Source organism: Vigna radiata, chromosome 11 (assembly GCF_000741045.1).
Source record: "Vigna radiata var. radiata cultivar VC1973A chromosome 11, Vradiata_ver6, whole genome shotgun sequence".
Classification (NCBI taxonomy): Eukaryota; Viridiplantae; Streptophyta; class Magnoliopsida; order Fabales; family Fabaceae; genus Vigna; species Vigna radiata.
In genome coordinates this window covers 15,248,754-15,276,317 of record NC_028361.1, presented here as the reverse complement: position 1 = coordinate 15,276,317, position 27,564 = coordinate 15,248,754, and the positions used below count along the sequence as shown (strand labels likewise).

The 27,564-nt window shown below is 33.7% G+C and overlaps 3 protein-coding genes across 5 annotated transcripts; 2 read left to right on the top strand and 1 right to left on the bottom strand.

The window, feature by feature from the left end:
- The first annotated feature begins 405 nt into the window (after positions 1 to 405).
- Positions 406 to 4,962, top strand: LOC106777180 (protein NRT1/ PTR FAMILY 4.6). The gene is made up of 5 exons (XM_014664721.2): positions 406 to 536; positions 628 to 736; positions 860 to 1,077; positions 3,273 to 3,704; positions 3,793 to 4,962. Exons 1-5 carry the CDS (start codon positions 534 to 536, stop codon positions 4,768 to 4,770), a joined length of 1,740 nt encoding a protein of 579 aa, XP_014520207.1. The 5' UTR covers positions 406 to 533; the 3' UTR covers positions 4,771 to 4,962.
- A 7,748-nt stretch (positions 4,963 to 12,710) lies between these two features.
- LOC106777475 (aldehyde oxidase GLOX) lies at positions 12,711 to 15,297 on the top strand. The gene has a single exon (XM_014665053.2). It carries the CDS (start codon positions 13,309 to 13,311, stop codon positions 15,001 to 15,003), a length of 1,695 nt encoding a protein of 564 aa, XP_014520539.1. The 5' UTR covers positions 12,711 to 13,308; the 3' UTR covers positions 15,004 to 15,297.
- A 1,125-nt stretch (positions 15,298 to 16,422) lies between these two features.
- LOC106777862 (protein TWIN LOV 1) lies at positions 16,423 to 20,525 on the bottom strand. Of its 3 annotated transcripts, XM_022787384.1 has the most exons (8): positions 20,466 to 20,525; positions 19,658 to 20,305; positions 18,826 to 19,033; positions 18,657 to 18,721; positions 18,212 to 18,291; positions 18,041 to 18,096; positions 17,890 to 17,953; positions 16,423 to 16,757 (listed from the first exon to the last, which is right to left on the bottom strand). In XM_022787384.1, exons 2-8 carry the CDS (start codon positions 20,187 to 20,189, stop codon positions 16,605 to 16,607), a joined length of 1,158 nt encoding a protein of 385 aa, XP_022643105.1. In that variant the 5' UTR covers positions 20,190 to 20,305; positions 20,466 to 20,525; the 3' UTR covers positions 16,423 to 16,604. The 3 variants fall into 3 exon arrangements, with proteins under 3 accessions (XP_022643105.1, XP_014521152.1, XP_014521154.1); XM_014665666.2 differs by lacking the exon at positions 20,466 to 20,525 and having other exon boundaries at positions 19,658 to 20,459; XM_014665668.2 differs by lacking the exon at positions 20,466 to 20,525 and having other exon boundaries at positions 16,617 to 16,757; positions 18,061 to 18,096; positions 19,658 to 20,459.
- Between the last annotated feature and the right edge of the window lie 7,039 nt (positions 20,526 to 27,564).

Genomic DNA, 27,564 nt, shown 5'->3' with positions numbered 1-27,564 from the left:
TAGTAGCTTTAATTCATTTACAAGTTTTAATTGATATATAAATTAAGTGTAAAATACGGATTTAAATATAATACAGAACCCTTTAATGTATTCAGAAGTCACGAGTATACTTATTATTATTATTATAGTTATCATTATTATTATAAAAAGAAGAAAGTGTTTTTAACAATTTTTTTTAACGAATACATAGTTTATGATTGGTTCATTTTAAATATTTTTTTAAAATAAATTTAAATATATAAATAAAATAATAATACATATTATATTGTTAAAAAATTTGTTAAAAAATTGTGTTAAAATATGGTGATGCAATAAAGAAATATAAAAGTAGATTTAGCAAGGAATAAGAAAAAGAAAAATGAATGTGAAAGAAGGATTAAGGTGACTTTGAATGTCAAAGGTGTGGAGTGTGATGCCCATTATGCCCAACTTGGACTCTTCCCTATAAATCTCTCTCACACTCATCACTCTTTTTCCCCTAACCATCATCTCTCTCTCTTTCTATCTCTCAGATCCAACTTCAACACACCACCATGGTCACTTCCCTCTCTTTCTCTCTCGCTTTTCACTCTCATAAACATATTCTGTTGCATTAACATAACAAACTCCATCAAATTAATTTTGCAGGAACTTGAAGCTCCCCAACTTACCACATGGCAAGGCTATGTGGATTGGAACAACAAACCTGCTCTCAGAGGACGCCATGGAGGCATGTTTGCAGCCTCCTTTGTTCTGGGTCTGTCTCAAAATCTTTTTTTTTTTTTTTTTTATGAGACAGAAAGAAAAAAGACAGAAATGTTCATAACTTATATGAGACAATTCATTATTGCTGATTCCGAGGTTGTTGTGTTTGGAACAGTGGCCGAGATATTGGAGAATCTGGCGTTTTTGGCGAATGCTAGCAACTTGGTTTTGTACCTGAAACAACATATGCACATGTCACCTTCAAAATCTGCTAACAATGTCACCAATTTCATGGGAACTGCCTTCCTTCTTGCCCTCCTTGGTGGTTTCTTATCCGATGCCTTTTTCACCACTTATCGTGTCTACCTGATAAGTGCAGTTATTGAGTTCATGGTAAGCCACTACACTCTTCCCTCATATCTTTTCTTCCATGTGATCACCAACATCACTTTTTGCTTTCTCCATAAGTCTTTCTGTTTCTCTCACTACTCACTCATTCAACACAAACTCATCCTTGCTTTTGCACTTATTGTTTTCCCTTTTCCATGTTATGTCGCTCAAAGAAAAAGGGAAATCAAATTTTTTTTTCTTTCTCTTTTTTTAAGTACACAAGATAAATATATAGGAGAGAATATTAATCTCGTAAAAAAAGATGTTTTTTTTTTCTGGGTGACTCAAAGTACACGTGTCCGGCAAAAGGATGTGACGTGTCTACAGGAATAAGATTGAGTCGTTGCAAAGCTTTGCAACTTGCTTGGTAGGGTTGAATCAGATGGTGCAAAACCAAATTCTCATGGAAGAATTTAAAAACCATGAATGGTGTTAAAAACACTTATCCAACCCTGGATTCTCTTTCTTTCTTCTTTTTCCTGCATTCCCTCTTCCACTTGGTCTATCGAAACCTTATGATATGATACGAATTTCATTAATTCCCACTGAGATACACAAGTCATAGAGCATGTCAACGATAATTAATACTTTAACAGATTCACAATATTTACATGGTTTATGTCTCTTTTCATTTTATCTCTAGAACGTATAGTAAAATATATATATATATATATATATATATATATATATGTTTATAACCTTGAACTTGCAATCTTAGTGGTGGGCAAGGAAGAAGTAGAGTTGAGAGGAAAAAAAAAAGTAATGTTGAGCATGATGTGCATAAATAATTATATATATTAATTGTTCTTGTGGTCACCATCTAATTTAAATGGGAAGGGCACATAATATGGTTGATAGTGTTCGACGACTTTATGATTTTGGAGTGGAGGAGATAAAATAATGTTGGTGGGGGAGATTTTGTCTTTCTACATACTATGATCTTTTGGTGTTACACGAAGTGAAGGAGTGAGAAGAGAAATCAAAGAGATGCATGATATAGAGAGAAGGCTAAAGAGTGTTTTATTTTAAAAACTATTAATTAAATAAGTAATTTTTATCTTGTTTTGATTCTTTAGAAAAGTATCCTTGTAAGCCTATCTTTGATTTATTAAATATAAGAGGACCCACGTATTATTTTCCATGCAACGTATTTAATTTGCTCAAATGCCTAGGACCCCTTTGTTTAGTGCATCAACTTTTGTCGTTTTGCCTCCTCAAATCTCGCCCCCAACTATTACGTGTCATCATCACGTTCGTCACTTAATTATTTTTACATTATTTAATATACATATATAGTATTTTGTTGGTACCTATAAGATAATTTTAAAATTATATATTTTATTTAGCTAATAATATTAGAAACATTTTTATTACGTGCTCACCAAATTTCAACACAAGAATTAAGTATCATTTTTACTTCACGCTATTGTTTGGAAACTGCTTGAATTGGTCAACGAATAAAATGTTATGCACATATGTATGTATGTTAAGGGGTGTGAAACATGCTGAGCCTGAATCACAACTTTTTTGAACTTAAAATATCTATTTAGAAAAAATGGATGACATTATGGATAAAGTTAGTTTTTCATTGGTGGATCATGTCAAGTTTAGCTAAGTGCTATGTCTTGTAATGTTTGTGGCAAAAGATATTCACGATGAGCATCTTGTTCTAATGACTGTGTCATTATTCTAGAATGTTTTTCTTTTGTAAAATCTGCTCGTTCCAGAAGTTGTAAAGGCACTTATAAGGAAGTTGTAGCAAAGTACGTTTGCGAACCACGTGTGTGGTCGTGGTGATCCATTTCCGCACACACATAACTTGCTAAAAACGCCAACAAAAAACAGTGATATTTCATAATGAAAATGGTACCAGTGGATCATAACACGTCCTTGTCCTTGTCCGTGCACGGTCCAAAAACCGAAGGACACATGGACCTTGTTCTATGTAAGACATGAGACACTTTTGTGCATAGTATTGGACCATTCTTTTGTTGGTCAAATATTCGATAAATGGTAGGCACTAGCCACACTTTTTTATCATTGTAGTTGTCCAAAAGCAGCATGTGCAGAAATTCTGATTTTCTTTTCTTTTATTGGTTTGCCTTCTTTCTCTGAGCAATTCCCATGAGCATTTTTGGTAGTAGGCTCCACTCCCATGAAAAACATGGTTGGCTAAAGAATGTTTACAATTTGTGCAGGGTCTGATTGTTCTGACCATCCAAGCTCGTGATCCTTGGTTAAAGGCACCAAAGTGTGACAGAGAGAGTCCATGTGAAGAAGTTAATGGTGGGAGAGCAGCAATGTTGTTTGTTGGGCTGTATCTGGTGGCTTTGGGGGTTGGAGGGATCAAAGGGTCACTGCCAGCACATGGTGGTGAGCAATTTGATGAAACCACCCCGTCTGGTCGGAAGCAGAGATCAACTTTCTTCAACTACTTTGTCTTCTGCCTGTCATGCGGTGCCCTCATTGCAGTTACTTTTGTTGTGTGGATTGAAGACAACAAAGGCTGGCAATGGGGTTTTGCAATTTCTACCATTAGCATTTTTCTATCTATCCCAGTTTTTCTTTCTGGTTCGCCTACTTACAAGAACAAGATCCCTTCTGGAAGTCCACTCACAACCATTTTAAAGGTAAGCGCCATCATTTTAATTTCTTTACACTATCAAGGACTGTTAGCTGATAAGAAACTATGGTAATTTCTTGTTTTAATTTGAACAGGTTCTTCTTGCTGCTGTACTAAATAGCTGCACGTACAAAAACTCTAGCAGTGCTGTTGTTAACATGGCTTCTAGCCCTTCTAATCCAAACTCGGGAAGAATGGAATCAGAACAAGAATCAGTAAAGGCAAACACAACAAATAAAACCCCAACAGGGCAGCTCAAATTTCTCAACAAAGCAGTTACAAACAAGGCAAGGTATTCATCACTAGAATGCAGTGTGGAAGAAGTAGAAGATGTGAAAGTAGTGGTGAAAGTAGTACCTATATTTGCTTGTACAATCATTCTTAACTGTTGCCTGGCTCAGTTGTCTACATTCTCTGTTGAACAAGCTGCTTCTATGAACACAAAGCTTGGTTCCCTAAAGGTGCCACCATCTTCATTACCAGTTTTCCCAGTTGTGTTCATCATGATCCTTGCACCAATTTATGACCACATCATCATCCCCTACACAAGGAAAGCCACCAAATCAGAAATGGGGATCAGCCACCTCCAAAGGATAGGATTTGGATTAGTACTCTCTATAGTTGCCATGGCAGTGGCTGCTCTTGTTGAAATCAAAAGGAAAAGGGTAGCCACTGAGTCAGGCCAAGTTGATGATCCAACGAAACCACTACCTATCACATTCTTGTGGATTGCCTTTCAGTACCTGTTCCTTGGATCCGCTGATCTTTTCACCTTAGCTGGGTTGTTGGAATATTTCTTTTCAGAAGCACCAATAAGGATGAGATCATTGGCCACATCTCTTTCTTGGGCCTCTTTGGCAATGGGGTATTATCTAAGTTCGGCCATTGTATCTGTTGTAAACAGTGTCACTGGAAATGGCACCCACCAACCATGGCTTTCTGGTGCCAACTTTAACCACTATCAGCTGCACAAATTCTATTGGCTCATGTGTGTGCTAAGTGCCTTGAACTTCCTGCATTACCTGTTCTGGGCCACTAGATACAAGTATAGAAATACAGGGACTACTAATTAATGAAGGAAGAATGCTGGAATTTCCATATATCAGGATTTCAGTCATCCATCAAATTTTGTCCAACCCAGTTTTATGTTGGAGTTGTGTTCAACAAGGTGCACAAGCTAATACAATAGAAACAACACAGAAAAAAAAAAAAACAAAAATAATGTTACAGCATCTTGCGTAATCATTCTAATTTTCTTGAATAATAATACTATTATACATTTTTACATTCATTTAATACATGATACAAGAGTGAAATGGTCTAAAAAGTATAAAGTTTTATAGTTTTTTAAGAAAGAAAAGAATAAAAAGTAAGGATAATATCAAATGAATGTAAAAAGTTTAGATGTGTTTTGCGTTTGTCAACAGTTAGAACAAAATGGTTCTTTATGACATTTTTTGTTTTTATCAGCTGAAGTATTAGAATTGTCTCAACCGAAATTTAAACATTAACCTTCCTCGACCAATAACAGGTAAGGATGTTCCAATCCAGATGATAAGTAGGTTTTTGTACCCCCATAGACAAATTTGCCTCATATATTACCAAAGTAGGCAAATTCAAAGTCAAGGGGAAGTCGTGCTACCCCCTGACGACTTCCAAAAGAGAAGTCGTGCCACCATTGCACGACTTCACACTGTTCATATGAACAGTGATGAAGTCGTGCTACCCAAAAACAACTTCAGTGCGTGGTAATCGATTACATTTGAGCTCGATTACCAAAGACTAAAGTCGTGCCACCCCTGCACGACTTCAGCTTTTTAGACCAAAACCAGTCTGGTAATCGATTACTTGGACCTTGTAATCGATTACCAGCACTTTGAATTGTGTAATTTGCATGGTAATCGCTTACCAGTGTGTAATGGGCAAAAAATTCCCCTGGTAATCGATTACCACTGGCTTGTAATCGATTACCAGAGTGTTTTAATTGTTGAATGAGGTCTTAGTTGTGTTGTAGACACATTTGCTTTGTTTTTTTGAATTAATTTGTGATATATTGTGTTTCGGCAAAGTAATTATTTTTAACGAAATTAGAAATGGAAAATAGAAGAGAAAGTCAGAAATGAAACTTTAAATATTTCATTGAATTGAAAATGCATGAATTGAAAATGCATTACATAACGATAATAACTAAAAATAAGCAAAATAACACTGCTAAGTATCTACGAGGAAGGTCCTGGACCAAAATGACGACGCATAACCTCATGCTCCAAATGATCAACTCGAGTTTCCAATGTATCAAAGCGGTCTCCCATGTTGATCTCGAGTTGTTCAAGTCTTGCATTCATGTTGTCATTCATTGTGTTGAAGCTGTCCCCCACAAATGTTCTGAGATCATTGATCCCCCTCATGAAGTCATCATATGAAGTTTGGTGTTGAGGAATGAGCGGTGGTGGTGGTTGTTGTGGAGGAGGTGCTTCATTGTGGCGTTTAGGACGACGAGGAGGAACCCAGACGTTGTTATGATCTCTCCTAAATCCAAAGGATTCTAGTGAAGTTTGGGCTATTGTCATTTGCCTCGTCCTTGGGGCAGGAATTTCATCATCCAATGGAAATAAAAAATGTTGCAAGATACGGGAGATCAAAAATGCATATGGTAATGGAGCATTTGGCTTCAAAGCCTTCTTCATCCTATGTCAGATGAGATGGGTCCAGTTGATCTGCTTCCTCGTCATTATAATCCACAACATTGGAACATCCTTTATGTATCTCTATATATGTTAGCTAATACAATAGAAACAACACAGAAAAAAAAACAAAAATAATGTTATAGCATCTTGCGTAATCATTCTAATTCTCTTGAATAATAATAATATTATACATTTTTACATTCATTTAATACATAATACAAGAGTGAAATGGTCTAAAAAATATAAAGTTTTATAATTTTTCAAGAAAAAAAAGAATAAAAAATAAGGATAATATTAAATGAATGTAAAAAGTTTAGATCTGTTAAAGAATTATTTATCAATTATTTTACGTTTGTCAACGGTTTGAACAAAATGGTTCTTTATGACATTTTTAGTTTTTATCACCTCAAGTATTAGAATTGTCTCAACCAAAATTTAAACATTAACCTTCCTCGACCAATAACAGGTAAGGATGTTCCAATCCAGATGATAAGTAACAAAGGTTTATAAGGAGTTGTGCAACAAAAAATAGTAATATATTATGTATTATATATATAATCTCAACTTGAATAAGTGATGGATAAATGAGGTTCATACGTAGAGTATTAATCATGTTTAGCTTTTATTTAATTTTAATTTTTTTTTTACCTTTTTAGCTTAAAATACTATTGTATTACATTTATTTTAATTTGAATTACATGAAAAATTAAAAAAACAATTTAACATATTAAAAATTATATAATAATGAAATTCTTCTATAAATTAGAATAAATAATAGTAAGTAAAACTAAATTAATACTAAAATGTATATTAAAATATAAGGGATAATAATAGATAAAAAATTGAATGAGTTATAGACTAGAAGTTAAAAGCTTATGCAATAAACTATATTTTGATATATTTTACTAACTACACACACTTTTGTATTGGTGAAACTAACTTACTAATTATAGCTTATTAGCCTTAAACACACTTTAACACCTTGTTTACTTGAGTGAATTTGAAACAGAATAATTGAGTGGATTTGAAGATGATTTTTTTTTTATAGTGTAATTTTTTTGAGAGGAAAGTAAAGTTTAGGAGAATTAGTGTATAATTTAATTTGTGTGGCAGATTAAAAAAATTTACTTCCAACTCTACTCTCACTTATCTTCAAATTTATTCAAATAAACAACAAAAAATCTTCATATCCTTTCAAATCCTCTGAATTACTCCTCCTCAAATCCATTCAAGTGAAAAAAGCCTAACTAATATCTATTATTAACTGTCTTTAATCTTTAAATGATATGTTATATTTTAAAATTAAAGAAAAATTGTTAATGACATTTAATGGGTGATATAAAGATGAGTGGAAAATTACGGTGGTTTAGAAGGAGTTAATAATTTTTCTTATAAATTAATACAAATAGAAGATAATAAGAGTTGAATTTTTTTATCAAAATAAATTGTACATTTTATTTTTCATATTTGACTTATTTATTAAGCAAATTCAAAATTCGATTTTTAGATAGCAAAATTCTCAATTATAAGTTTAAGAAAGTAGTTTAGAATGTGATAGGATAAATTATTTATAAATTATTACTAGATTATTAGAATATTTACTAATCCTGATAACTAGATAATGTGAGTTGGATAAAGTCATAATAATATTCTCAAATCTTATTCAATATGTTATAAACTCTATTAAGTTAAGTATTTTCTATTGTAGAAAACTTACAAAATCATAAATAAAATTTTTCAAGAAATATAAATCATTGTTCTTAAGAATTTATTTGTAATTTATTGTGCAAGTTTCTCAGGATACAACAAAAACTTTTTAAAAATTTTTAAGAACTAGCAACGAACTTTAAAAAGAGTAGAAAATAAACCTAAGATATTTTTAGAAAAGAAAAGAAGAAATGATGAAACTAAGAGGAAGGAGAACGAGAGAAAAACATTGTGTATTTAGAAATGCAGGAGATCTCTGTTTATAAAGTAGAAACTTGGTCAAAAACCATTGTCATAATAATGAATAATAAAAACTGACTGACCATTAACACTTATGAACTTTAATGAAAAAAAAAATTTTGCACTTATAAACGTTAATGAGAAAATAAAAATTGTTGGTACCAACATTTAAAACTAATGTTTCCTTTTCAACTATTATTATTTTAAACACTTTCTTCCTCAAAAGCCACTACACTCTAATCAACTTATACAATTTCATACACCACATAGTTCAAATCATAAAATAAAGCAATTTTTTTATATATATAATTTTTTTTTCTCATCACATATATACAATATAAAGCATTTTAGTAAACAATTCATACATCAATTCATACATCAAATTTCTCTTCTCAATAATTAGTCATCATATATACATAATCCAAAGCATATTAATACCTTATTAATTCAAGATATTCACATATTATAATACTCAGTACTAACCCATTTCCACCCAACGAAGGTAACACAAAACCTCACTGAAACCTAAGTTCTAGTATGTGTAACACCCCTACTGGACTTACGTATAAAAGAATAGTCGTAGAGTACGAATTGTATAAAACGTTCTCATCAATTTTTTTTATTAAAATAATATCGTAAAGTCAAAACCATAAACATAACTTATGTTTAGACATCACAACAAAGCAACTCTTACTTATCTTTTTAAAACACAATAATCAAATCAATATACATAAAATCAATATAAAAACCTCGACAATTATTATTCCATGTGTCTCTCGTCGAGCTACTCCAATTCAGCCTCATCTGCAACATTATTTACTTCCATACAAGTACGATCATTGCAGGTAGAAACCACTTCCACAACATGCAAAGGAGAGCTACCAAAAATATCACATTATATAACATGGCATAACACATTACACACAGACCAACAAGCCATAACATCATTTATATAACATAGTATAAACACATTACTCAAAGACCAACATGCCATAACATCATATCTCGACTCAAAAGACAACATCACAAACAGGACAAGCCTTTCATAAATCGATGTTGTTTCCTCATATTTTCTTCTCCATAACCTGTTTCTCAATAGTAGTCGATTGTCCTTTGGTGGACCAATCATTTCTTACATTTCGTCATCACAACTTGTTCTCAATAACAGGCGATTGTAGTTGTCCTCTATCGTAACTTCAGACCTATCTCCCCTAACTCCTCAAGGACTTAACAAGTAAAAAAAATTGATACTACATGCACTGGTGCACTATACTCAACACAAGCCGAAGTAATGGGCGAGACATCCACCTCATCGTTGTGACACTTAAATCTTTATTCTCTTGTAAGATTCAAATTTATTATCGTATCGAAATGTTCATACGTGCGACAAAATTACAAGCAAATAACATAGTTTATGTATACGACATCAACAAACAAAATAACCGTGCTCAATCACAAACTCATACATATTCTCAATAACATGTATAAATTGACCAAAAGTTGGCCAAACAAAATAAACGAGCTTAATCACAAATTCATACATATTCTCAATAATATGTATAAACCAATTAAAAACATAGGCCAACAAAACAACTATGCTTAATAATTGTTTTAAACACAACTTTAATGGGGCACCTCTCTAAACTTAATAAGTTTACACCCCTATAAAAATAAAATAATACTTTCTCACCAAGGCAAGCCCCACACAACCCACAAATTTCTAAATTTTCATAATTATAATTTCTTCCCAATCTTTCTCATTTCTCCACCTTTTCTTTTCTATTTCAACTATCAATTATTCAAAACACTTATTTTCCTCTCTTTTCAAGCTCTAATTAACCCACATGCACACCTTTTCACTTTCTTCCATATTTATTTATCAAACCCAATTCACAACATAATTCTTCTTCATGTTCACCAAAACTAACATATACCCATTCTCACCTTTATACCAATTCATGTACCTAAATACAACAATCATCTATGTAACAACTTTATTTTTTTTTCTCTTTTTTTTTATTTCATGACCAACCGTCAACACCACACCTTACTTAAAACCAAAACCCATTCACCTTAAAACACCTCTCCTTCCCTCTCTTTGTTTTTGGTCTCCTACTCATTCATCCTTCTCTTCGATTAAAAGGAAGAGAAATTCTCATCTTTTGCATCAAAGCCCAAGTACTCTTGTAAATTAGAATGTTGTCAACTCTGACCTTTGCTTACTATATTTTTCATAACTCCTTTTACAAAATTCCAAATGAGATGATTCTTGTTTTTATTGGAAACTAGAATCAAAGAGCTTTATTTGACTATCTATATTTATGTTTTTGACCTCGTGAAGGGGCTCAACCAAATTGGAGAAGTCATGAAAATGTTTATTTTGAGCTTTTGTGTGGTAATTGATTACCACTTATGTTAATCTATTAACGTTAATTGATTAACACTTAAAGTAATTGATTATTCCATAGAGGAATTCGTGTTTTTAGACCTCTTAATTCGAAATAATCGATTACTATCTATTTTAATCAATTATTTACGTCAGATATAGAGACATGACAACTTTGAACACATTTTCTTGCGTGAGAAAAGATGGGAATGTTCCCCAAGATCTAGCTTTTTACATAAACTCCAAGCACAACCACCACTATTCCTCTCAAAAATATAGATATAACCTATACTTAGAAAAAAAAAATCATAAACTCACAACTATCACTACCCTTCTCTTCTCCAATACACTTACTCACCTTCACATGCACACTTAAACACACTAACACCAAAAGACCTAGAATTTTCATCAAGCTGCCCACTTCTCTTTTCTTCCACTAAAAGGAAGAAAAAGTCACCACCTTCACTCCCCAACACACTTTAATTACAAAGTGTAGGAAAGTGTCCATGACAGTATCCATTTTACAAGTGAAATAAGAAACATACCAAGAAGAGTATTATAGTAACATTCAAGCTTACATAAGACTACAATTAAACACATATATCAAAAAAGAAGTGAAGCATGCACTTTTTCATAACACCCATACGTATTCTGCACATGAACATGATCACACCCTTTACATGCAACAACAAAATACAACCCATGCAAGCATCCCATCATTCATATATATAGCATAACTTTGAACCAAAACCTCACCCTTCACAAAATATAGATATACCCACGGTTCTCCCTTCACATACAACAACAAAACATATACCCATGCAAACCTCATCAAGTACCCATCTCCGTTAGAGATTGAAATTAGCCCCTACCCCAATGTAAAACATATTTCATAGTTATACCCCTTACATGCATCAACAAAACACATTTCATTGGCTACTCCCCTTACCTCTAGTTTTCAAAAAGTCTTTAAGGTTTCTTTGATGTCCTTTCTCCTCTCCTCTTGTTGCAACACCCTATTCTCTCTCAAAAATGCTATGTTTTTGGGTTGGTGTAAATACGAGGGTAAGGTTCCTCTTTAACTCTCAACTCACATTTTGGTGTGCCCCTTTTAACTTAACTATGAGTTTTTCTATGTCTCAACCCTCCTTTCTCTCCAAACTAAAGTCTAGGAAATGCTCTTTACCAAGGACTTTCCTAAACCCGTTATATGCATTCATATCATACAAAGAAACAAAGCAACTAAAGTTATGAAGAGAAAAAAACCATTTACTCTCTTCTGCCAACAAAAACATATGAACCTCTCTTCCAAAGTCTTCTCATGGAAAATGAATCTAAGAAATGTCTTGGGTATGAATTGAATCCATGACCTCTAAACCTCTTGCATTTTTTAAAATTAATATAAAAGCTAGTTAATTTTTATTCACTTTCTTAACACTTTCTATACACAAATACACACCATAATTAATTATTTTATACCACAAAATATAAAAATAAAATAGAAGATATTTTTATTTTTCACATGTCTTATAGTATGCACCTCCAACACTTAGAAATTAATTCTAGATGATACCTAGTAAGACTCTCTTGGTGCGCAACGCTTCATATAGAGCACTAAACAGTGTTTAGGGCGCCCAATGCCCTAGACCCCTAGACCACTCTGCATTTTCAATTCCCAGTAACACCCAATGGTCACTGACCCAATTTACTTATTTAAGCATCTATATCTCTTTCTTAGTTCAAAAATACTAGTGTGTATTTCAAAATAAACATTAGATAGACCAAACTGAACAATCATGGTATACTTAATCAGTTCCACGTATATATCCAATGTCAAATTAAAACACTCACAGTCATCATTTCAATGCTAAATACTAAAATTCAATTTCTCCTCATAATCTATTCATTAAAGAGAATTCAAATAGTATACTTTTATATTCATTTAACACATAATATAATATAAAAAGTAAAATTAAAAAAATAAAAAATAAGAAAAATTAATATCAAAATTAATGTTAAAAAATTTAGGTGGATCACATAATTATTTTTCTTTAGCTATGCACAAAAGAAAAATGAATTCGATGTTGATCATGGTTCATAATTACTGAGCAATTCCCCCTATGTGTAAGCTGAGTTTTCATACAAAATAGTAAAAACTGGTCCATGCTACTCAATGTAGTTAATCACAGGTCATACCTCCACCGTCAATCTTTCCAATTAAAGTGTTTCAATTGCTGGCCACTGCAATCAATTAAACATGTACGTATAAAAAGAGAAATGAAAATTACATGGAACTAAGATATTTTTTAATTTATTTTTGTAAGAATTATTACTTATTTAATAAAAAAAGTAATAATATAAAATGTCCAAGTGTCGTCCTGAAACCGTGGTAGGCTTGGGCCCCTGTTTTTTCTCTCTGACGAACTGAGCGTGGCAATTGTTGCATGTTTTCCTTCTTCATCACTCACAACAAACAAGATATCAACAATAAATTCATACATGTATTGTGCACCCTATCATCAGAAGAGAAACATCAATGAAAACAAATTACAAAAACTAGTAGTAATAGTACACTGCAAACACCACTTACTATGGCTTTCAAGATCAAGAACCTCCCATCTTTCTTTCTTATTCTTCTTCAAACCATCTTCTTTCAGCTCGTAATTGCCATTGAAAATGGTACAAACACCAAAGGAGGTCACTGGGTGGAGCTCAAGCGCAGCATAGGCATCTCCGCCATGCACATGCAACTAATGTACGACAACAAGGTCGTAATCTTCGACCGCACCGACTTCGGCCCCTCCAACATCTCCCTCTCCCACCACCGCTGCCGCTTCAACCCCCACGACCTCGCCCTCAAGCTCGACTGCACCGCCCACTCCGTCCTCTACGACCTCTCCCACAACACCCTCCGCCCCCTCACCCTCCGCACCGACGCCTGGTGCTCCTCCGGGGCTCTCACCCCCGACGGCTCCCTCCTCCAGACTGGCGGTTTCAACGACGGCTACACCACCCTCCGCTCCTTCACCCCCTGCCCCCAACACAATACCTGCGACTGGCGCGAACTTCGCAACCACAGCCTCTCGAACAGCCGCTGGTACTCCTCCAACCAAATCCTTCCCTCTGGGAAAATCATTGTCGTGGGTGGCCGCAACTCCTTCACCTACGAATTCGTCCCCAAAAACGACGTCGCCTCCAAGTCGTTTCACTACCTCCCCTTCTTGAAACTCACGCGTGACCCCAACCGCGGCGAGGAGAACAATCTTTACCCGTTCTTGCATCTTTTACCAGACGGAAACCTCTTCATCTTCGCCAATCGCAACTCCATCCTCTTCGACTACACCACCAACAAAGTCCTCCGCAACTTCCCTATTATCCCCGGCCAAGAAAAAAGAAACTACCCCAGCACAGCCTCCTCCGTCCTTCTCCCGTTAAACCTAACGGGTCTCAACGGAACGCGTTTGCCAGACGCAGAAATTATGATATGCGGCGGGGCCTACCCCGGCGCGTTTAGCTTGGCCAACACGTTGAAGATTTTTCTAGAAGCTTCCAGAACCTGCGGGAGGTTGAGGGTGACGGATTCGAAACCCGTGTGGGTCATGGAAACCATGCCCACGCCGAGGGTTATGCCTGACATGGTCCTGCTTCCCAATGGGAATGTCATTATCTTGAACGGTGCAATGAATGGTACAGCCGGGTGGGAGAACGCGGCCAACCCGGTTTTGTATCCGGTTTTGTATAGACCCGGTTTGGTTGACCAGTTTCCGAGGTTTCAATTACTGGCGCCAGCGAGTACTCCGAGGATGTATCACTCGTCCGCTGTGCTGGTACCAGATGGGAGGGTTTTAGTGGGCGGGAGCAACCCTCATAGGGTTTATAATTTTCGGGCAAACCCGTACCCGACGGAGTTGAGTTTGGATGCGTATTACCCGGAGTATTTGGAGACCGAGTTTGACTCGTTGCGGCCCTCGATAGTCGCTGTTGAGGCTACGAACAATACGGCGTCGTATGGAGGGATGTTTGCTGTGAATTTTTTGCTACGGGAGTACCGTGTGGGAGGTGTGGGAGTGACGCTGGTGGCGCCGTCATTTACGACGCACTCGTTCGCGATGAACCAGAGGTTGCTTGTGCTGGAGGTGGTGGGGGTTGAGCAGGTGGCGCCGTCAGGGTACAGAGTGGTGGCGCGTGCGCCTCCCTCGCTGACTGTGGCGCCACCTGGGTTCTACATGCTTTTCATCGTGCACGTTGGAGTTCCGAGCGATGCGGTTTGGGTTCAGGTGAAGTGAAGTTTGGAGTTTGAAATGAAAAGTTACTCACTTTTCCTTTTTCATGTATATGGGTATGTGTTTTCACTTTGGATCCTTATTCTTTTACATCTTTTAATTCCCATCTCATGTTATCTTGGGAATTTTCTATTCTATTTAACATATCCATTACTTTTGGTCAATCTTATTTCATCACTCGCTTTATTTATTTATTTATTTATTTATTTTTTTACTTTTTCTTACATCATATTAGGATTAATGGTCTGATGTTATGGTCATACCTTCCTAATTCTTAACTAATCAAACAGAAAATGTCCACTCCAAAGTCAACCTTATCAACCATACTAATTTATGAACAATGATTTGCTCTCACTTCTTTATGAGAAAACTGTTCACTTACTCTCTTTTTTGGGATAAATAAAAGCCCTCTACTCACAAATAATAATATAATTATTAATTAAATAATTAGCTTTAAACAAAAAAAAAAAGAAAACATGAAATGTAATATTTTTTTATTGTAACTAAATAATTATATAATTTCTCATTTGATCATTTTTTATTTCATATATTAAATATAAAAGTATACAAATTAATCGAATTTTAAGTGAAAAAGATAAGAATATAATGGACAAGATTGATTAATGTTTGCATTAAATTTTAGAAATAATGGATTAATAAAAATAAAAAATATTAAAAAAATCTGAGCATTAGAAGGACAGAATTAATGTGGTCCTTTTTAATATCCTATGAAAGTATTCTGATTCTAACTATGTAAAGCAGTTTGTAGTATTTTAGAAATACATTAAGAAGAGAGAGACAAAATAACGTTTAATTTCAAGAACAAATTGACGACACAAATGCATTTGTTGAATTTGATTGATTTTTAAAGGAAAAATAAATTTAGAAATTCGTGGTAAAGATTCAATGTTTTGTTCTGAGAAAAAAAATTAATTACAACATATATTGACAGGTAATAATAATAATAATAATGATGATTTTTTACTTTTCTAATTTTTTCCGGAAATTATATGTAGTTTCCTATAGGCCACAAAAGAAATTTATAACCCCATCATTTTTAAGATTAAACATCACATTGTTAAATATAAAATAAATTTATTTAATCCTGTGAATTGTATTAATGACAGTTCAACATAGATTCTAGTCGCTCTAGGTTAGGTTGAAGTCTTTCTCTATTATATATTAATGTTCTATAGCAATTCATCTTGCAGTCTGTTATAAAAACTATCATTAGGTCTTAGTCCACTGGTATAAATATATGAAGGCATTCATTGTTTAATTAAAGTATGAATACTACATATATACATATTATGTATATATCAGTAACTACAAAGTTCTATATTATACAGAAGGAGAAGGTGAAATTAGTACAAATAATTTTTTATTGCTAAATTACGGTAAATAAAGTTCTTTTTAAAGCAGTATGCGAAAATAGAATACATTTTATTTATAGACTTGGAAAGCAGAATGCTTTCTTACAATATATGGATTGTTTTCTCTCTTGATAATTAATTTTTTAGCTTCTTTCTATCATTTCAACGATCCCTGGTTGAGATTGACCATTGGATGAATACTATAAGGAACGAAGTCACAAGATCCTTATGCTACGACTTTGAAGATCCCGCACTCATTGATAAACTCCTCACTGCAACCTTCACTACACCAACCACACTAAGCTGCCTTTTCTCTGGACTCAAACACTGCCTATCGTCATTTTTATTGCTGTCTTCTATTTGAACTCCCACAAAGTATGCAACCTGAACAACAGCATCCATCACTCTAATTAGTAGGGTTTCAATTTAGCTTGTATGGAAGCATGATAAACTGGGTAATGAATCATCAGATTCATGACACATAAATCATCACATGATGTATACACACTTGAAACCCATCTATGAATGATCACGACTTTTCCAAAGTGCAAGTAATGGATGTTGATCCCTCACTAACTTAACTCAGCAAAAACCCATAAGAATACAATTTGATTTGTATCCATATGAAAACAAATTCAGCCAATTGACTTACGATTATTTATAACTCAAACCACAGAGCCAAGAGAAGGCTAGAATCAGGATTTTTCACTACTTCAACCACAGAAAGAAAATGAGAATGTGGGAACATCAAGGTACCAATCAAACACGCAAACAAAAGACCAAGTGTTTGCATGTAAAATTGTAACCAGACAATACCACACCATGGACTATCAAAGTTATCCTAAATAAGCACTTCGGAATTGTGAATATTATTAAGCCATCATCTACAATTTCAGCTACTACTATTCACCACAACACTTTAGCAGCAAATGATACATCCATCAAGTTATCTGCTGATACATCACCCAAACTCACAATAATTACAGTCGTGCAATCTCCAATGAAACAATTTTGAATACATTGTAAAATTCTGCAAATCAGTTTACTGACTACATTTCTTTTATTATTTATTTATTTATTTTTCAATTTTGGGGGAGCTGGGGAGATGAGTAGGTAAAAGCAAACAAAATAGGAAAAGTTTTATCACAATATGAACCATTTCCTCCTTATCGAATGCTTTTCCAGTGCAACAAACCACTTCTTATGCACAACGACTGACAAATTTCGGAGTTCATAATCATATAATACGTTAACAAGCAACCACAAAAAATTCATAATTTTAAATATAGTTACACATTAAGACCTGACTGATTATAATATTTAAAAAATGGTACTGTCAAAGCAGGAAAAATAGTAGCTGTCATCTATTTACCAATTAAAGACCATATTCATGTTTGGTTGAGTTAAAATTCTCTCCTGTCTCCAATTAGACTTAGAAAAACAAATGACTGACAAAAATTCGAAAACGGACGTTTAAGATTGGTAGCCCAGATAAGGAATACTTTGCCAAGATTACCTTGCCAGAAGCATCACGAACGGGTGAGATGTGAAGAAAATTCCAAAATGAACTTTCGTCCTTCCTGCCAGTGTCCAAAATATTTTAATTCAGTATATTCAATAAATAAACTTCACAGCTTTGGCAGCAGAATCAAAAGTGAAGTATTAACCTGTAATTCAAAATACGTACTGTGCATGGTTGTTCAGCTTTAATGCTTTCCTTTATCTGTAAACAACAAGAAAAAGGCATAATCCCAAAGTTCATTTCCATTAGTCCAAGACTCCAAGTTGCCAAATTAGGAAGACAACATTTAAAAACTATGGCAAGAAAATCATACTACCAGATATAAAGTAGAGGTATCAGTATCTGTTCCACCTAAAAACCTACAGTTGCGACCCAAAACTTCACTTCTTCCATAACCTATTCAGGTAATGGGATAATTAAAACATAAGTAAATTTCAGCTATTGGTTTTATATCCTTAGATCAGATCCCAGCATTAAGCTGTAAATAAGCATGAGGCTTTCATTATGATGGATAAATTTTTCAATAAGTAGCATAAGAAAATAAAATAAAAGATAAATGAATCAAGCTTCTTTAATCAACTTATGCACATCAGTTGTTGGAAAAAGTTAGCTGAGAGCACTTCTATAAAAGTTGGAATCCATAAGTTGATTTTAACTAAAAGAAAAGTATAATTCATTTGCCTTATTTTTTTCCTTATAAGTACTTGTTGAAAAGTTTATCAAAACAAAACTCAATTTATGCAAGGAAATAGTTTTAGAACCTGTCAATTTCAAGAAGGCATCACTAGCATAAACAATAGGCATGTCCGGTAAATGAGGATTAGTTCTGCAAGTAGACTCAAAACCATATAAACAACAAATTAAGGATCTGCAAAATGGATAAAGCTCTTGGTAAAGTAATACCAAAACTAGACATTTCCAATAACTCACAATACAAAGCTTTGTTTGATTCTACCAAGAGATATAATCAAGGATGTGCTTAAAAGACCCACGTCAGGAACGCTGCACCTCTTCCTACACACTAATCTGCCAGTTGCCTCACTAAAATGGGTTAGCACAGAGAAGATATTGTCCATGGCAGTGACGGCACTTCGCATCTCCTCATCACTCGCCACACACGGATCTTCCCTCTCCAATTCTGCATCTCACAAAGCTAATAAATCAGTATAACCCAAACCACTAGCACAATTACTGCGAGACCACATGAGGCTACCACATTAATTCTGCATCAAATTTAAAATGCATTTAACTTCATCTGTTCAGCAAGTAGAAGGATGAATAAAGAACAGGATGCAAGATTTAGAACTAGCAGAAAACTTAAATCCAGTTCTCCGTGTGATTTTGATCTTGTTATTCAATGTTTTACTTAATCAATTTATGATATCTTTTTATGTAAACATTTTTAAATCGATTGAAGATGCAATTATTTTCCCTAAAAACACAACATCAAAAAGTGTATTCATGGTTTTCAGAATACAGGTTAAAATTTATTGCTAGAATACTTTGAGTGTTGCTTTAATCATGAGTTCCATTCCATATCTGCGATTGATATAATAAAAGTATACTTTAGATAGAATAAGAAGATTAAACTACAATCTTAATTAAAAAAACACGAACAGAAGCACACATATCTATGTTTTGTCCTGAAATCATTTTTAATTGTGCAACAAACAATTCTCAGGGTTGGAGAAGCAATATTTAACACAAAGCTCTCAACTGAAAAGGAAAATGGCAAAATGCAAAAACATATAAACAAACGAACCAATGACATCACGTTCCAACACTTGCTCCACGGAACACACGCGACCAAGCTCCGATAACGAATCAGTGCATACTTCCTTCCGACAACACCCGAAGCCGAAATCCCTGACGCCGGAGCCATCCTTTTTGAGAAGCGGGACTTGAACAGCGACGAAGTGAACGACGGCGCCGCCGTCGCCGCTGAACACGGGACAGACGCAGAATAGCATCCAGAACGGCGTGCCGTCCTTACGGTAGTTGAGCAAAACGACCTGCTCGGTGCGCTCCTCTCGGACGGCCTCACGGATTTCCATGACGGACCTCCGGGAAGTGCCCGGGCCCTGGAAGATGGCGGCGGTCTTGCCCAGGACCTCGCAGCGCGCGTAGCCCGTGAGCTTGAGGAAGCCCGGGCTTGCGAAAACGATAGGGTGGCCCGGGATGTGGGGGTCGGTGATGGTGAAGCTGTCAGGCAATTCGTCGAGCGAGTGGCGCGCGTGGGAGGTGTAACGTTGGTCGAAGGATCTCTGGATTTGGGCACACAGGTCCATCGGCATCAGCGGCGGTTATAGAACCTTGGATGACTCCTCTTCTTCTTACAGTTTTTCCCAATCCCATGTGAACTAGCGCTGCTGGTTCTTCTTCTTCCGCAGGTGCTACCAGCGTGCCGATTCTGAAGACATGAAAAGGACGACAACACCAAAGAAATTATTCGATTAGCTCTAAGGAAAGCAAAACATGAAGAAGAAGAATAATATCTGAGAAGAGTTGTGGTGGAATTGAAACGAAAGAGGAATTATGTGTGATCAAATCAAACGCAGTCTCATCACTACCACAAGACCAAGCATCTGAGGGAGGGACTAACCAACCGTAACCGCAGTCACACATAATTCTATCTTTTTTTTTTTAATTATTATTTTCTTTACACATATAATTAAAATATTCTTTTACCTCTCTTAACTCTATCCTTTTCTTTCGGCTTTTTTTTTTTCTTTCTAAAATTATTGGAATTTTCTCAAACATAACCGCATAAGAGTCGGTTAATTATTGACAGTAAAGTGAAAGATATTTTTGAATTATAGATATTGAGATACAAACAAAGTTTCAAGTCGATAAAAAAAATTACATCGACAAAAAAAAGTGTTGGTCATAAATTTATATATACATAAATATTTCTATCAGTAAAATATCTTTTGTGAAAACTTGATCTGTAAAAATTTAAAATTTATGTATGTGTCGAATTTCTTCGATGTGAATTTTCTGATCAAGTAAATGGACCAGTGAAGAAACGTGTACAACACAAAGAAGGGGTGAAGCTGCAACCATACGTTTGCCATTTTGCCTTGATGGAAAGAAAAAAAACAAAATTAGTTTAAAGAACGTGATTTTTTTATTTGTAATTTTTTGAAGCCATGGATATGGTTTTGAATTTTACCAATGAAGAAAGGGAAATAGGAAGTTTCAATTTTGACGAAGAAAAGAAAGTGAGAAATGGACGTTTGGTTGATTCTTATCCAATCCGCGTCATTTCTCTGTGTGCATGTTTTGATTTGTTTGGTGACGTGTCAGTGTTGTGAGATTACGATACATCTTTGTTTAGTTAATAGTGCTAATAATTGCATTCAGAGTCATTTACATTCCTGTGGGATTGACTTATTATGGTATTAAACAGTTTCATATAAATAATTAACTAATTAATAATAAGGTCTCAACATGAGATTAAACATCCACCTTACCACGTGTTCGCGTTCGTTGAACTGCAATCAATGGGCTCAAAAAGTAATATTTTTTTAATTATAAATCAAAATTGAATTGGATTAGACCGTTTTAAGGTGGATTGGCAGTGACTTTATTTTTGTATTTTTTATTATAATTATTTATTATTTTTATCATAGATTTACACTTTAATTTTTCTTTTTGTGGCTAAACTGTTTTTAATTATATTTAAATAGTTGATTTATTTGTTTGTTTAGTTATATAAATTAATAATGTAATTTTTACTTGATAAATTAATATAGATATAATTAATTTTTATTTAAATAACTGAAAATTTTAATTATAATTTTATAAGCAAGAGGATTAAATCTATTTTAATTATATAATATTATTATTATGAAGTAAATTTAACTTAATTTATAACAAAATAATTGGTATAAGTATTCATTTTAGTGTTTATAAAATATAGGATCGTTGGATGACATAGAAAATAAATAAAATTTCTAACTAAGAAAGCAATAAAAATACTCTAATTATAAGGATACACTAATAAAATTATAATAATCACTATCATAATTTATTATAAAAATACTCTAATTATAAGGATAAACTAATTATACACGAAAATGAATTAATTTTTTTCTCATACTAAATTTTTCACTTAGTTTATTACCATAGTAATATAATAATCCATTCCAAGTCTTTATTATCCTTATATCTAACTATACTATTAAATTTCATATAAACATTAATAACAACACAATTCATATTGTAATCAAAATCACAAATGTACCCACTCTAGACTCAAATACGAATTTATCCATACATTTTGACTTAGAAGTCATATACTTATCATGAAATTATAAAATCAATTAATAATCATATCATCACACAATTCACAAATACCTATGCAATTATAAAACTAGACTCAATATCTTGATATATACAATTGTTCAAACTTTAGAATTTGTGCACATATTTATAATGATATGATATGTCAAAACCAACCAAAATTGATCAAAATATGATATATCAAGACTAACCAAAATTTATCCGTGACCAAAATATATTATATTAAGATTGGTAAAAATTTATCCATCACCAAAATATGATAAATCAAGACTGACCCAAATTTACAAGTTATCAAAATATGATATATCAAGACTAGTCCAAATTTACCAATCATCAAAATATGATATATCAAGATTAACCCAAATTTACCAATCATCAATATATGATATATCTAGATCGGTCCAAATTTATCAATCACCAAAATACAATATATCAAGATTGGCCCAAATTTACCAGTCACCAAAATATGTATATCAAGACTAACCCAAATTTTCTAGATGCCACACCTCCTTAGGAAAATGTAGTCATGCAACCAAACATAACCTAACAAGCAATATATCTCTCCATTGACCTTGAAATATTTTCCTAAAAGTAATCATTTCATGACATTCCCTTTAATTTATCTCATATAAAACTACTTTCAATTTCATATAAAACCTTAAAGCCACTTGACCAATCAAAGCATTTCCAAACTACTCTACACAATTCTAGAAAACAATAATACAGAATTTTTGTGATTCAAACTAATAACACAACTATGTATCAATATTTCCAATTTCAATTCTCAAATCATTCTCAATTAATAACTTCCACGTACCTAATGCATAATCAAATCTTTTAAACATATATCAATTTTCCAATCGAACCTCTAACTAGTCAGACTAAAGAACTATGTGTCTAGGATTAACTCTCAACGTTTCAGCCTTATTCAACACTTAACGAAAAAAAAATCTTAATTTTTCTAAGATGATTTGGACTAGGAAAGCAAGGTCTTTCTTAAGTGAGAATTGTGTCTCTTAGGCAAGAACTGGACATAACACACACAAAAGTTTCACATCATATATCAATCTCAACTTAGATGTATAAACACAACTTAATAAAGAACCGAAATCAACAAATTTTAAACAAAATCACCCCAACAAAAAGAGTTTCATGTTCCCCTTCAATCAATATTTCATAATTTCAAATGTAAACCACTATTACATCACATAAAGCCTTCATTGAATTTAAATTGCATGCTTCTTAAGTTTTACATTTATTTTTCTTTCCAAACTCTACATACAAATTTTCTTATCATAAGACATAATGAACCACGAGACATTGTGGGTTTAAACCTATCAGAGCGGTGCAACAGAATGGTTAGCATGTACAACGAATAAAAATGGAGGATGAATTGGTTTCTTATTGCAAATAATATCTTTAATAACTTTCTCGTAAAATATAAATTCCATAATAACAATTTAAACAAATTAAAGAGTAAGGAAGAGAGTAAATTGCACAAGTGATTTTTATAATAGTTTGGATTACACAGATCCTACATCTAGTTGTTAATCTCAAACAAGAATTAACGTTTCATTATCACAAACCAACAAACTATTACAATCACAAAGAAAATAACACAGTTTAAGGTTATAATACCTCTTTTGTTACCACAAGAGATGAAACTCACTTCCCTTGAAACCCACAAGGGATGAACACTTCCTTCTATTGTTTCACGAAGGATGAGCATCTCCTTTGAATCTTCACAAAGGATGACAGACTTTAACTCAGCAACAACAACACTCAATCACAACTCCCGTGAAAGTTCACGCTCTATACCAACACCAAGTTCTCAAAGCCAAAGCACAAAGGTTACAAACCCTAGAACATAATTATCACAACACACATCAAAACAGATAAGCTTTTCGAAATTCCAGCATTTCGTATGTTAGAATGAGAGTCTCAATCCAATTTATAGAGATCTCACTCAAGGATACCTCCAAAAATCTGTTGTGAGCTATTTAACGTGTGATAATCGATTATCCACTTATGGTAATTGATTATGCATTTAATGAATGCACAACGGTAGAAAAATTGCTTGAAAATATCATAATTGCTTGTGATAATCGATTATGACTAAGTCATAATCGATTATTGATAATAGATTATTATAAGTTGGTAATCGATTATCCTGAATATAAAATGAGGTTTTCCGATTCAAAACAAATTTTAACGAAACCTAAGGCAAACAATACATAGAATCAAAGATAAATCACAACCTATACATAAATCTACTAAATTACAAAAGCTTTAACACAAAACAAGTCTTCATGATGGTCGTCTTGCAACAAGAGCACTTGAGACTTGACTTTGAGACATCATCAAAACTTCTACTCTTCAACTTTATGCTAATAATCTCCCCCTTTTTTATGATGATAAAAAACTCCGTTGATTTACTTTGATTTAAAACTTTTTGTAACCTGTACTAATCTATAACTCTTACATAACTTAAAGAAAAGGGATTAGTAGACAAGAGATAAATATAATTAAGCCTTTTAAACATGCTTCTTCCCACTTTTTGATCAATATTAAAAATTTTTATGTATGATGTAAAAATAAATAAAAAATTCTCCCCCTAAATTAGAGAACTCCCCCTTAATATAAGCAAAAATAAAAAATAAAAATAAAACAAGATAAATATAAAGGAAAATTTTCATTAAGGGAAAATAAAACATAACATAACATAACATAGAAGAGATACCAATGCAAATGATATGCATGAGGGGTGTCTAAAAATCATCACTACTATCATCATCTAAAGGTTGAACTAAATCCTCTAGAGCATGGACCCTATCATCTAAATGTTCAGATTGTTGACAACACAATTTCTATATCAATATAGTTTTTGATTATGACAACACATTGCTTAATAACATGCATATGTTGTTTGTTGTGATTACATCTTCTTATGCATTTTAACTATTATATTTGTTGAACATGTTTGAAATGTGTTACATGTTCCTATGCTGATTGTTTGATATATATAACTGGAACATGTTTATATGCTTTATGTGCTATGTGCTTTGCATCATTTAAAACTTTTTACTGCACATGTTTTAAAGCTGAAAAACAAAAGCACTTTTATGAACTTTTAACTGTGTGGCAAAGTTCTAATATAGTCGATTACATAGTAAATGGATTCGACTATGCTAAAGTCTTTGTGCAGATTGAGGATCAATACTGTGTATAATTTTGAGAAGAAAAGAATTTCAAAATGTTTTACATGGTTGATTTTGACTATGTAGTTTACATATTCGACTGTATCTGTTGTCTGGTTTGGAATTCTGTTATGCTCTTGCACTCTAACGACTATATTTTAAAGAGTTAATTGAGCATTGATGACCTAGTCAAGTGTATTGAATGTATTTTGTTAATTGTTGACCATAGGCTACTAAGTTGACTGAACTGTTATAACTCTTAAATACAATCGACTGAATTAGTAGCACATTCGACTGAGAATCTGACTGATTAATAGAAATCTATAAATAGACTAAACACGGGTTTATTCTAAGACTTTTGATGAACTGACAATTTCATTTCTGTTTTAGATTTCTCTTAGCTCCAAGAATTCTCCAAGAAGACGGTGGTGATCTATCTTGAACGAGATTCATTGAGGAGACATTGTGCGCTTACACTTGCTGATCATTACCTGCACAAGGAAGGTGCTTCTGTTTGATCGATTTCAAGGCTTAGCATCCTCTAAAGACTGCTGAATTGTGATCAAGGCTTGGCATCTGTGAAGACTGCTAGAATTGTACCTGTTGTAATACAGGGGGATAGTGCACTTTGAGGATTGTTCAAAGTGGTGTTGTAGATTGCAGAAGAGGGGATTCTTGATGCAATTCTGGTTTTGTTGTGCAGCTATATTTTGGTTTTGGGTTAGAGAGGAAACTTATATTTTTGACGTGGAGGTCTTCTATAGATTCCTTGTTGTAAAAACCATAACCATTTTAGTGCATTTGCTTTCAGGTGGAAGGACATTGGATGTAGGCATTGTTGGCTGAACCAGTATAAAAACCTGCGTTTGAATTTCTCTATCCCTTATCTTTTACATTCCAGTCGACTCTATTTCTAACACAGTCTACTACGTTTTTTCCGCTACATACATTTTCTGATTGCTTGCATTTCAAGAAACTTTAAAAAGCTTTATACTTTGATTGCAAGATTGCGAAAAGAACATATTTTTGAAACATCACCAATTCACCCCTCCCCCCTCTTGGTGTTTAAAGAAGCCTACCTATTTTCCAACAATTGGCACTAGAGCTGGTTTTCATAAGATATTTGAAAACCTAGTCGACTCTGTTTTTCTCTGATTTGACTATAAAAACCTGGGGATGGCTTCTAGTTTTCAAACTTTTGGTAAAGGTGTTTCAACAAACATACCACCTCTATTTGCTGGTGAAAATTATCCATTTTGGAAAATTAGAATGCAAATCTTTCTTGAATCGCAAGATAAAGGAATTTTGGATGCCACGTTAAATGGACCTTTTGTGCCTAAAAAACTGTTGATGATAAAACTGTTTTGAAACCTTTTACTGAGTGGACTGCTGATGAAAATAGAAATGCTCAGTATGATGTTAAAGCTAGAAATATTATTGCCTCTGCACTAACTATTGATCAATGCAAGATTGCAAAGGAAATGTGGGATGTCCTAGAGGTAACTCATGAAGGCACAGATGAAGTAAGGAGAGCAAGACAAAATTCTTTGATACAAGAGTATGAATTATTTAGAGAAAGCTGGTGAAAACATCTATGATGTGCAGAAACGATTCACTCACATAGTAAATCATCTCATGGCTCTCGGGAAGGTATTTGAAAAAGAAGAGATCAATATCAAGATATTGAAAAGTCTGAACAGAAATTGGCAACCAAAAGTCACAACAATCTCTGAATCCAAAGATCTCACAACGATGAACAAGCTACCTTGTTTGGCAAGTTACGTGAACATGAATTGAAACTTGGTAGACTAAAGGATGAAGAGGAGATTGAAGAAAAGAAGTTCATTGCTCTGAAGGCTACAAGCAAGAACAAATCAGAAACAGAAATGGATGAGAAAGAATTGATGACCTTGATGGTAAGGAAATTTAGTCGACTGTTAAATAATGATAATCAACTGACTAACCTTGCAGGTCAAGGCAAAAAGAAAAGCTTCAGTACAAATGTTGTCCAGTGCTATGAATGTGGAAAAGAAGGTCATATCAAGCCTGATTGTCCTGATCTAAAGCCGAAGCAGAAAGGAAAGAAGAGATTCCTCAAGGCAGAAACATGAAAAGAAAATGAGCATACATTGCTTGGGAGAACTCAGATTCTGAAAGCTCAAGTGAT